We start from the raw sequence: 11,748 nt of genomic DNA on the forward strand, positions 1-11,748 counted from the left end.
ATACTTTTCATGTTTGTGGCCAAGAGGTGATTCTGGTGATCTCGGAGGGCACGAACGATCCCTGGGTTCTTGCGGCGGTGTATGCGAGCACTGACTTCAGGGAGAGGCGACGGCTGTGGGAGGAGGCTTCGCAGTTGGTTGATCAGGGTCTCCCCTTTCTGATGGCGGGTAATTTTAATTGTATTGTCGACCCTCAGGAGAAGATGGGGGGCAGGCCTTTCTCCCATGAGAGGAAGGTTAAGGAATTCCAGGATTTTATGACTACAAATGGGTTGATTGATTTGGGCTTTTCTGGTCCAAGATTCACATGGTGCAACAATCAACAGGGTCCGGCTAGGGTCTGGGAGAGACTTGATAGAGCTTGTGCGACAGCGGGGTGGGTCCAGAGATTCCCGGATCATCGTGTGTCTCATTTACCCAGGATTGCATCTGATCACTGTCCCTTGCTGTTGAGTACTGATGCCTTTGTTCCGGTGCATCCCCCTTTCAGGTTCGAGAAGATATGGCTTTCTTACCCTCGTTCATGGGAGATGGTTAGGGAGGCGTGGAGCACTCCAGTGAGGGGTGATGCCATGTATCAAGTGTCCCGGAGATTGGAGTTGGCGAGGAGGAGGCTGAGGAGATGGAATCGAGAGGAGGTGGGAGACATCTTTAGGAGGATTGAGGAGTCTGAGGTGGCCATTGTTAGGTTACAGGATCAGGAGGCTCGAGGGGGGGTCTGTCAGATGAGGAGGTTGGGGAGCTTAGATCCTTACTTGCTCTGCATGATGGTCTACTTAGACAGCAGGAGATATTCTGGAGACAGAAGGCAAGGGTACAGTGGATCATGGAGGGGGATAGGAATACCAGATATTTTCACCAGGCGACAGTGATTAGGAGGAATCAGAACAGGATCAGAGTTATTAGGGATGAGGAGGGGCAGCAGTCGGAGGAGCCGGAGGTGATACAGAGGATTCTGGTGAGCTTCTTTAGGGGCAGATGGACAGAGCAGATTGGAGGAGCGAGTCTAGCAGAGATCCCACTGCCAGGGGTGATGGTCACAGAGGAGGAGAATTCTGTTTTGATTAGTCCGGTATCAGAGAGGGAGATTAGGGAGGCGGTGTGGTCCCTCGGAGGGGACAAGGCGCCAGGGCCGGATGGGTTCCCACCGGTATTCTTTCAGCGATATTGGTGGATAGTTGGACGGGATGTGATGGCAGCTATACAGCAGTTCTTCAGCACGGCTGTGATGGCTGCTGAGTGGCAGAGGATCTTCATTGCCCTGATTCCGAAGCGGCAGGATGCTACGGAGCCGAGTCATTTTTGTCCGATTAGCCTCTGTACGACTTTGTACAAGGTGACGGCGAAAATTCTCGCTATCAGATTGAGGGGGGTTCTCCCTAGACTTATTTCCCCGGAGCAGGGGGCTTTTTTGGAGGGACGGAGTATATCTGACAATGTGCTCATTGTTCAGGAGTTTATGTTTGATCTTAGCAGAGCACCAATGAGTAGAAGCTTGATGGGGGTCAAGCTTGATATGGAGAGGGCTTATGACAGGATGAGGTGGGACTTTGTGCAGCAGTCCCTGCGGATGTTTGGGATACATGAGACTTGGATCAGGTGGGCGATGGGCTGTATCAGGGTGCCCTCCTTTGCTATTTTGGTGAACGGTACGCCCTCCCGTTTCTTTTCGTCTTCTGGGGGTTTGCGTCAGGGATGTCCCCTCTCTCCTCTGTTGTTTATTATTTGTGCGGATGCATTGTCTCGATTATTGCGGCAGGCAGTGTCGAGTCAGGAGCTGGAGGCTTACAGACCGGTGGAGGGAGCAGTGGCGATCTCCCATTTGCTATTTGCTGACGATTGCTTGCTTTTAGCCAGGTCCTCGAGGCAGTCGGCTCGAGCTATTGATCAGACTCTTCGGGATTACTGTGCTCTTTCTGGGCAACAGGTCAATTTGGACAAGTCTTCTGTGATCTTTAGCCCGAAGACGCGCGGGGCGCTGAAGCTATCTATACTGGAGGTTCTAGGTGTGGGAGAGCAGGGGGGCATGATGTCCTATCTGGGGGTGCCTTTATGTGGACGACGACTGAGGATTAGGGATTGTGTGTCCCTTGTGACTAGAGTCAGATGCAGGCTGGAGGGCTGGCAGTCTCATTCATTGTCTATGATGGGGAGGATCATTCTGGTGCGCTCTGTACTTTCATCTGTTCCTATTTATCTTCCATCCCATGTCGATATTTCGGTGGCAGTCTTGAGGTCCCTTGAGCAGCTGTTCAGGGAGTTTATCTGGGGGAGGAGTAGCGGCAGAGGCGGGATCCACCTGGTGGCCTGGGAGAGTGTATGCCAGTCGACCAGTGCCGGGGGGTTGGGAGTGCAGTCCTTGATGACGAGACGGGAGGTGTTAGCGGCTAGGCATGTAGTCAGATTTGTGCTTGAGCCAGAGAGTATGTGGTCCTCACTGATGAGGGCCAAATATGGTGTCTTGGTGCCTGGAGGGCGGGTGGAGCGTCACCACTCTCCGATATGGCGTGTGATGTGTGCCAGGGCTATGGTGGTGCTTCCGGAGATTAGATGGGTGATCGGTGATGGGTGCTCGATAGATGTGCTGGAGGACAGCTGGGTGACCGATTGGCCGATATGTCGTCTGCCGACCATGGTGGACTCTGCGAGATTAGCTGGATGCAGGGTCAGGGATCTGCTGGATTCTGAGGGGAGCCATTGGAGGGTGGGGTTGATCAGGGAGGTGTTTGGTGAGCAGTTGGCGGAGTTGATTCTGGCCCTGCCTATTCCCTCTGGAGGGTCGTCAGATAGGCTGCTTTGGACACCGACGGGGCGGTCGCGGGTGAGGGCCAGGGATCTTTCGGCGTTGTTATGCAGGACGCCAGCGCGACAGATCGTGGGAGGATGGATATGGAGATTACGGATTCATCCACGGGTGGCACTTTTCATCTGGAAGGTGGCTTGGGGATGTCTCCCGACTAGGAGTTTGCTTGTTCGGCGTGGGATGGGGGTTTCTCAGTTTTGTGAGACGTGCGGTGATATCGTGGAGACCACCGAGCACGTTCTCCTGATGTGCCCTAGAGCTCGACAGATATGGCAGTGCTCTTCGTTCCCCATGCTTGATGTGGCAGTCTCGACTCAGGATCTGTTGCGGATGTTGAGAGATTCCATGGGTAGGCCCAGGCTGGCAGCGGAGGGTATATTGAGGGCGTACCTGTCTTATCACATTTGGTTGGATAGGAACGCACGCATATTTGAGGGGAGGCGGGTGCCTCCGAGGATGGTGGTGGACAGAGCGGCACGACATGCGAGGGAGGTTATGGCGGCTGCCACTGAGATTTCTTCTGGAATGGTCAGGGACACCTGGGGTACTTCTTACGCTGTTTCAGCGCCCCTTTTCGTTACTGTCTCTTGGGTACCCCCACCCCTTGACTATCTCAAAATAAATTTCGATGGCAGTAGGTCACTAGACGGTTTGACTGGAGGGGTCGGCTTTGTGATCAGGGATCACGGTGGTAGGCTGGTGGCTGCAGGTGGGCGTCGGACTCCTGGGATCACAGTGGTTGGTGCGGAGCTGCGGGCTGCTTGGGAGGGCTTATCCTATGCCAGGCAGGTCCTTGGAGCCGAGCGAGTGTTCCTCGAGGGAGACTCTGCGGTGGTGATCGATTGGATCCGAGGGATGGACAGGTACGGTGACGGTCACCCTCTGATTCGGGAGACTCGGAGGATGGCTCAGATGATGGTCGGTTTCCAGATTGGTCATGTGTTTAGAGAGGCGAACAGGGCCGCCGACTGGGTCGCCTCTTTTGTGGCCCGGCATTCCGGGGATGTTTTGTGGACATCTACTATAGACGCTCCTTCTCCTTTGTTGTCTTTTATTTCTTCGGACATGGCGGGTTGTACTCATGTTAGATCTATTTGAATGAGTAGCCGTTTTTACCCAAAAAAAAAAAAAATTTGCAACCCGGCGGCACACGCAGGACCACCCGGAACCGGAAGTGGCATCCCCTACCTACTCGAAGTCTCGATGTGGGATCATTTCATTCATTGTTCCCAGCCTAATCTCACAACGCTCTCATGACGAAATAGCCCCACTGATGTCCTCGAGAGGAGGGAGCCCTCCATGGCTTCGAGAGGGCTAGATGTATTACAGTATTAGGCTAGCCCTGATATTTCCTATCATCTTGCAGTCCAAAATTTTAAGATTTGAAATGTAGAACTACACAGGCTTATAAATCCAAGTATTATAATAGATAAAGACAAAAAAAAATAGTATTATAATAGATTATTTAGTACTATAAAAGTCTATTATAATACAAAAATTTATGTTATTTGATGTTCATGTTATTCCCTTGATAATATAATATTTTTTTCAAAAATTCCTAAAAAGAGTTTATAGCGCATAAAAGAATTATTATTATACAGTGATATGAATAATCGTGTTATTAATTTTTTTTATTTTTCATTCTAATAGCTTAAAATAATTATTATCTTTTTTAGATTGCATGAAACATGCAAGCTGGTGCAGATAACAGTCATTATGATCGTTATAATGATTAAAAATAGTTTTTGCGCATTATTGAGACAATGGTATCAAGAATCAACCATTATATGGAACCGATATCTTAGCCACTCAATACATAAATCTTTTACCTAAGCAACAGATATGTTTTAGAATCTTTTTGCAATCTTGAACTCACACATGCTTTTTCAATAAAAATATTGTAAAAATATTGATGCTTCCTTACATTCTCATGCGCTACCTCCTAATTGCAATAAAAGTGTTTCTAAAATATTTGATTTCTCTCACCTATTTCCACTTCCATCACCTGCTCTTATGCTTACTCTTGATTCTAGCAATCAAGTAGAATACTAAAATATCAACAAATATTCATTAATTACACCATCACATGAATGAAAAAAATGTTTTGGTTCTTAAATATTGAAGTCAATCTTTAAAGCAATAGCCAAATTAGGATTTACCATCGCAGCCAATATCAAAATATGCTAGATCTTTCCTTCTTGCTCCTTTTATTTTCTTTCAAAAATTTCTTTCTCATTAAAAATAAATCAAGATCTTAGTCTCTCATCGTAGGCCACCTATCTAGATAACTAGGATTTACAAACAAACAGGCACAAAAAAAAAAAGAAGAAAAAATGAAAGGGGTGGATTATCTAATTTGAGTCTAAGACTCAAAATATAAATCAATGTTTGGAATAAGTGAGCTTAGAGCCTGTAATATTCTGCAGCCAATATACTGTGGGGTGCAAGATGCACATGATTAGTGAAATTTAAGAAATATCTGTGCAAAAAGTAAGCCGGATCAATGATTGTCCAAAAGGAGTACGCGGAAATATTTATAAGGATAATTACAATGCAAAAGGTTGTGATATAGTGAGTTCCATTATAATCCGTACCAGACCACTAATATTTTTTCTTCAAATCATTCGGAAAATCTTAATGTGCATGAAGTGAACATGAGAAAGTACTTCATAGTTTGATCGGCTTGACTTCGTAGCATTCACAAGAGCTTGTTGTTATGTTCTGAATAGTGAATACACGTATTGACATGTATTTGAAGCATCATAAATAGCTCCAGTGTTCTCCTCCCGTGATCCTCTGGGACAAGAGAACAAGCAAAAGGAGATCTTATTTATTAAATAAAAATTCAGAAAAATATGGAGTTCTTAAAATGAAATTTGTGTGCCAATTTTCTCTACCATCAAGACTACGTTTGAAGTGCAATAAGGGGAATAAAAGTCCTTTAGTCCCATTATTCCATCATTTTCAAGCCAAATAATCATTGGAGCATGCGGACTAAACCACTTTTCAAATAGGTAAAGTAGGCATTTTAAAAAATACCTAGACAACCTTTTACCTTCCAAATCATTTTTTTTCTATTTAACTTAGGAATAAATTATTCAACCATTTAGAGTAGAGTAATTTACTCTAGAATAATGAAGAATAGGATCATATTAACCCATTTACATTAGGCAAGCTATTCCACCTCTAAATGCAAGCTAAGTTGCTTCTACCTATTTTACTAACTAACTTGAGAAACAAAGACAAGTCCTAATTTTGAAATAAAATGTTCTTAAAATTCTGATTTTAATAATTATCGATTTGGAGATTTTATGATAAAGGTAAATCATTCATATCCACGATCCAATACTAATTAATTCGCCTTTTTTTGTTTTTTTTTTTTTTCATTGTGTCTTTTCCTTCCTCTTTGTTGCAGGAAGTTCTTTGCTTGTTTGGCATATATAAAATTTATTTATCACTATAATAAAAAAATAACTTTATAAAATTTTTTAAATATAAAAATAGATTTTATGTCATCATTCACAAATATTTTAACTCAATAAACAGCGAAAAATAAAATTATAGTAAGTATAAGGGAACAAAAGGTAAAACGACAGCAAATATGAGATGATGGTTGTCGAACTTTAAAATAAGAAGATTTTTTTATAAATGCACTCCCTTTTCATTGTAGCTAGATTATTTTGGTCATCTCTTTTTTTTCATATTTTATTTTATCTTATGGAGCCAGATTTCTTTGCATGTCTTCCAAAAAAATTAGGATAAGATCAAGCAAGCATCTTCCCAAAATTATTCTTCTGGGTGAGCAAGAAATGTAACAGGCAAAAGAGCATGCATGTGAATAATCATATTATATATTTATATTAACTTTTAATTATGACAAATAAAAGCGTGCATCAACAACCTTTTTCCTCTTCCGGCGCCACTGAGCACCGTTGCGGAAGCGGTCGGTTTGCATGAGTTACCGGGAAAGATTTAAATATATATATATATATATATATAGCGAGAGAAAATAAACGAGGATTAATTTAAAAATCCGGGGTGGAACGAGGACTAATTTAAAATTCGGCGGGTGGTGCTGTATATTGAGCAGCCGGATCTCCCTCCGGCATTGGGGCCTAGTCTGAGCACAAAGGTGCTCCCTTTTTTTATCCCTTTCCTCGCGCGAGGGGAATTGAAGATAAGGAGGAGTGATCGGATATCGACGGGATTAGAGTCCTCCGGCCGGTATCTGACCAAAATCTTCGTAAGATTCGACAATCTTCTCCATTTCAATCTTCCCCACTCTGGTTTCTCGTTAGATTTGGGTACCTGATGGTGATTTCTTCTTCTTCGAATTTTCCGGTGTCTTCTGACATCTGGAGGTGCCTCCCTATCTCCGGGCGGATGTCGCAGTGTGGCTGGGATTTGTTGAATTACTCGACACAACGATCGAAGTTTTAATCTTTATGCTTCTGTGGGTCGCTCAGGGTTCCAACGCCTGTTAGAATGTTTTGGTTAAAAGTCCATATAATTTTGATGATTTTCAAAAAAAAGTACAGTGTAGAGAGTTTTTTTTATAGATCTTCTTGTACTTCAGTTGAGTACCAACCTTCTTGATTTTTAGGGCTTAGGGCTTATTCTCTGATCTCCAACAACTAAGATTTCTGCAGAAGAAAAAAAAAATGACAAGTAAGGTCACATCTCTTGCGTTTCTACTGCAATAAAGTCCATCTTGGAGCTCCTTTTCAGTGCCTTTTTTTTTTCCAAATAGATTTGGTGAAATCTGCCCTCCTCCCCCCTCTTTCTTCTCCAATCTTTTGCTTTAGTTGAATATAAACCATATATTTCTGTATTTAGAGTGTTTGTTCTCTAATTTCAACAACTAAATGATTTCTTCGTGCTTAATAAAGTCTATTCTATAATTCTTTTCTCCATGTCCGATTGCAACTACACGATTTCCTTCTATAAGTCTACTCTTGTTATATATTTCCTTTTCTTGTTGTAAGTTTTATACTCAATGTTGAGTTCTTCACCTTCTCTGCATCTTTCTATAATGTGCTTGGGATATTAACCATGATTCTTTTGGAGTTTTGACCCCTTTTCTCTTGTAAGTAGGTTAGATTAATGAGACTTGATCATAAGCTTGACCTTTATTAGAGTACTGAATTAGGAGTGTTAAGAAGCAATTTTCTAGATAATTGGGATTCATTTCCTTTCTTCCTTTTAAGGAAGGCATAATTACCACGTGATTCCTAGTCATGCAAAAGGATTCTGAATAACTTTCTGTGACACATAGGATGCAGACCTTGGTAGGAATATCTAGCAAAAAAGAATTCATGTGACCAAGCCTAAATATCATAGATAAGGCTAGATAATTCATGTTATGGTTATGTTTCACTTTAAAGAGTTGAAAGAAACAATCGTTTTCTCAAATAAACTCTGAAGAGTTAAAGTGAAATATCTTTACCAGTGGTTTGATTCCTTTCCTGAGGACTTCAATGGTTTGGCTTTCTGTCATCGATGAATCCAGCCTAATACTAATAGTTTGGCTTTCTGCCATTGATGAATCCAGCCTGTGAATTAGCTGGAATTTGGAGCTTCGTTCCAGCTAGAACATAATGACAATTTTCACCTAAACCTACAAATTTTTATGCTTTGAGCGACACCTGCATAGCCTTTTGGGTTCTTTCCATATTGCCTGACCGTAGATTTCAATTCCTGTGGTTTCTTTCTTCCATGTCAAGACACCGATCTTATCGTTTTCTCAGAGGTTGGAAAGATTGTTCTGAAACTGAGTGGATACCAGGCTGGTAACTTCGATAGATTTTCAGTGTCCTTTATGAACAAGGTGGCAATCACTCTTCACTCACAGATGTCAAGATAGAGTTCTGTAAAGTAGCTGCTGTCTATATATAAGCATGGATACTATGGCTTCTTCTTGGGTTTGGTTTGCTTTGTGGTATTGATTTCTTCCATTCGATCAACAGGGCGAGAAAGGAGCAGTCGACCATGAAGGCACTCATTCTTGTTGGAGGTTTTGGTACCCGCCTACGGCCTTTGACACTTAGTGTCCCAAAGCCTCTAGTTGATTTTGCCAACAAACCCATGATTCTGCATCAGGTCTGTCTTTTCTGTACTATGATATTGTTTGAGTAGATAGGTGGAAATGTAAGTTTTATCAAGGTAAGTAACTGTTTTTGTTCCCAATGCATAGTTGATTTCTGGCCTTGGAATGTGATCCAATTTTAGCATGTTCTGGTTTTATTTCTCTGTAATGAACCAGTTACATAAATGTAAGAGTAGTTTTTTTGGCAAGACAAGAACATTACCAGAGTTCTTTCTATCTATGTCCCCCCTCCACATTTCATTTAGTTTACTTTGTGATTCTTCCTACTTTAGTTGACTTTGTGATTGTCACTTAAGAGATTGCTTTACCTTTTTGAATGTCAAGAACTGGTTGTGGTTGTGGTATCAGGTTGATGAGTCTTTATGGTCGGATCTTCTTTTTGCCGCTTCAATTCCATTTTGCCTCTTCAATTCCATTTTGCCTAACATCAGCGTATTCATCTAATCTTTAGAAGGGCACACTTTACTAGATGCTTGTCCATAGTTTAATTCAGATTGAATCACTTGGATCCTGTTGTAGATCTCTCACAACAATTATCACTTGAGAAATTATATGTATCCTTTTTAATATTGAGAGTCTATCAAGTAGATTGTTCTCTATGGCCAGATCCTTCTTTCTATAACTTCAATTACTTTTTTTGGGCTAGCATCGGGCTAACCTTCATTAAGGCACCCTTTGGTGGGTGCATGTCTATAGATTCTTTTCAAACCGGACCACTTTAATCTTGTAGATCTGTTGCTTTTTCTGGCAGAAAGAAAGATAAGCTATCAATTTAGCTTTTGTTTAGTCCGTGCTAGTATGAATCTATTCTTAGTTGTTTGCTTATAATGCTTGAATCAACAATTAAGCTATTTATTGTAACCAATGGTTGTGGACACTTTGTTGGATCAGATCGAAGCTTTGAAAGAGGTTGGAGTGACAGAAGTTATCCTGGCCATCAATTATCAGCCAGAGGTAAAATCATGAACTTTTATCTGTATCCACCGGTCCTCTATTCTATTTAGCGGACTTTCTTGCAGTTAAGTTTCTGCATCCTCTAATCTGAGGTCTCTTTTTCCAGGTGATGCTTAACTTTTTAAAGGATTTTGAGAGCAAGCTTGATATCAAAATCACCTGCTCCCAAGAGACAGAGCCACTAGGAACAGCTGGTCCCCTGGCTCTAGCTAGAGACAAGCTAATAGACAGTTCCGGTGAACCCTTCTTTGTCCTCAACAGTGATGTCATCAATGAATATCCATTTGCTGAACTGATTCAGTTCCACAAAGCGCACGGAGGAGATGCTACAATTATGGTAACGAAGGTATTTATCCAAGTCCTGGTAATTATTTCCTCTAACAATTGTTTGATCTGCAGCCTGTCCCTTTTTTGTCTGATAGGTCGATGAGCCATCCAAGTATGGTGTTGTGGTTATGGAGGAGGAAACTGGAAGGGTAGATAGATTTGTAGAGAAGCCAAAAATATTTGTGGGCAACAAAATCAATGCTGGGATCTACTTGTTGAACCCATCTGTGTTAGACCGCATTGAACTGAAGCCCACCTCAATCGAGAAAGAAGTTTTCCCCAAAATTGCAGCAGATCAAAAGCTCTATGCCATGGTCCTGCCTGGTTTCTGGATGGATATAGGACAGCCAAGGGACTACATCACAGGCCTGAGGCTCTATCTGGATTCCCTTCGCAAGAAATCGCCCTATAAGTTGGCTGCTGGCCGACACATTGTGGGAAATGTTTTGGTGCATGAGAGTGCTGTGATTGGAGAGGGATGTCTGATTGGGCCTGATGTTGCAATTGGACCAGGGTGCATCGTGGAGTCCGGAGTAAGGCTGTCAAGATGCACGGTGATGCGAGGAGTTCGGATTAAGAAACATGCATGCATCTCTGGTAGCATCATTGGGTGGCACTCCACCGTTGGACAGTGGGCACGGGTTGAAAACATGACTATCCTTGGGGAGGATGTGCATGTGTGCGATGAGATATACAGCAATGGAGGTGTTGTGCTCCCTCACAAAGAGATCAAGTCTAGCATCCTAAAGCCCGAGATTGTCATGTGAACATGGAAAGTTGAAGTGGTTTAGGTTCCAATATCAGAGCTATATTTGTGTCATGTGCCTGTTATTTTTCTTAATGCTTCTGTCTCTCGCTGCAAGTTTATGGGTAGTTTTTTGTCTGTCTGTTTATATGTATGTTCTATTCTAGTGCTGGCCTCATGATGGTAAGTTTGTCATCTGAGTCTGTAGGTCCATGTTTCTCCATTGAACATGGAAAGTTAAAGACTTTTATTTTGTGATAAAAATTTACGGATGAATATTGTTTCATTTATTTTTCTTTTCCCCCTGCTCCAGGAGCGATAGTGTTGAACGGATGAGCATCGATCATTTGTTGTTACATTTGTTTTGGTTTCAATACCTTCCTCATGAAGGAAGATAAGTTGTCAGTCAGGAGTATTTCAATGATTTGGTGGAACTTTGCATTTGATTTTGATATGTAAGAAACATCTAGTCCATTGGAGCAATAAGAGCTCAGCATGCAAATTTCAGACCTGACTGATGGAAAGGTAAGAATGGTGACTTTTAAATGTTGGCAGTGTTAAAGGGCAATGAAATTTCCAGCCCCTAAAATTTTCATGGCTTGCCGTGGGGTTTGATAGGGATTGGATTGATCATGACGAAGGAGATGGACCGGATGGTACCAAAAGAAAAAAAAGTCCTAATTAGCAACATTTGCCGGAGTTGGAACGTAAAAAATCATTATAATATTTTATGGCACGGAGGCTGCCCTGCCACGGGAACCTGGTAGCGACCGAGATCTTAATATCTTATGGTGCCAAAACGAACACGGAGGG

General features: G+C 42.5%; 2 protein-coding genes across 2 annotated transcripts; both read left to right on the top strand.

Annotated features, from left to right (window-relative positions):
- Positions 1-203: 203 nt before the first annotated feature.
- LOC120112774 lies at positions 204-3,901 on the top strand. The gene is made up of 2 exons (XM_039132656.1): positions 204-688; positions 781-3,901. The coding sequence occupies exons 1-2, from the start codon at positions 204-206 to the stop codon at positions 3,899-3,901; spliced, it is 3,606 nt and encodes a 1,201-aa protein (XP_038988584.1).
- A 2,993-nt stretch (positions 3,902-6,894) lies between these two features.
- Positions 6,895-11,235, top strand: LOC103697513 (probable mannose-1-phosphate guanylyltransferase 1). Its single transcript, XM_008779387.4, has 5 exons — positions 6,895-7,046; positions 8,770-8,902; positions 9,801-9,863; positions 9,970-10,209; positions 10,286-11,235. Exons 2-5 carry the CDS (start codon positions 8,792-8,794, stop codon positions 10,955-10,957), a joined length of 1,086 nt encoding a protein of 361 aa, XP_008777609.1. The 5' UTR covers positions 6,895-7,046; positions 8,770-8,791; the 3' UTR covers positions 10,958-11,235.
- Positions 11,236-11,748: the final 513 nt, after the last annotated feature.

Source organism: Phoenix dactylifera, chromosome 12 (assembly GCF_009389715.1).
Source record: "Phoenix dactylifera cultivar Barhee BC4 chromosome 12, palm_55x_up_171113_PBpolish2nd_filt_p, whole genome shotgun sequence".
NCBI classification, from domain to species: Eukaryota; Viridiplantae; Streptophyta; class Magnoliopsida; order Arecales; family Arecaceae; genus Phoenix; species Phoenix dactylifera.

Bases quoted from the DNA above. Each gene is read 5' to 3' on its own strand.
- LOC120112774 (XM_039132656.1), top strand. From the start codon at position 204: ATGGGGGGCAGGCCTTTCTCCCATGAGAGGAAGGTTAAGGAATTCCAG. The intron at 689-780 runs GTTACAGGATCA...TGGTCTACTTAG, and splicing joins TCTGAGGTGGCCATTGTTAG to ACAGCAGGAGATATTCTGGA.
- LOC103697513 (XM_008779387.4), top strand. From the start codon at position 8,792: ATGAAGGCACTCATTCTTGTTGGAGGTTTTGGTACCCGCCTACGGCCT. The intron at 8,903-9,800 runs GTCTGTCTTTTC...TTGTTGGATCAG, and splicing joins AACCCATGATTCTGCATCAG to ATCGAAGCTTTGAAAGAGGT. The intron at 10,210-10,285 runs GTATTTATCCAA...TTTGTCTGATAG, and splicing joins CTACAATTATGGTAACGAAG to GTCGATGAGCCATCCAAGTA.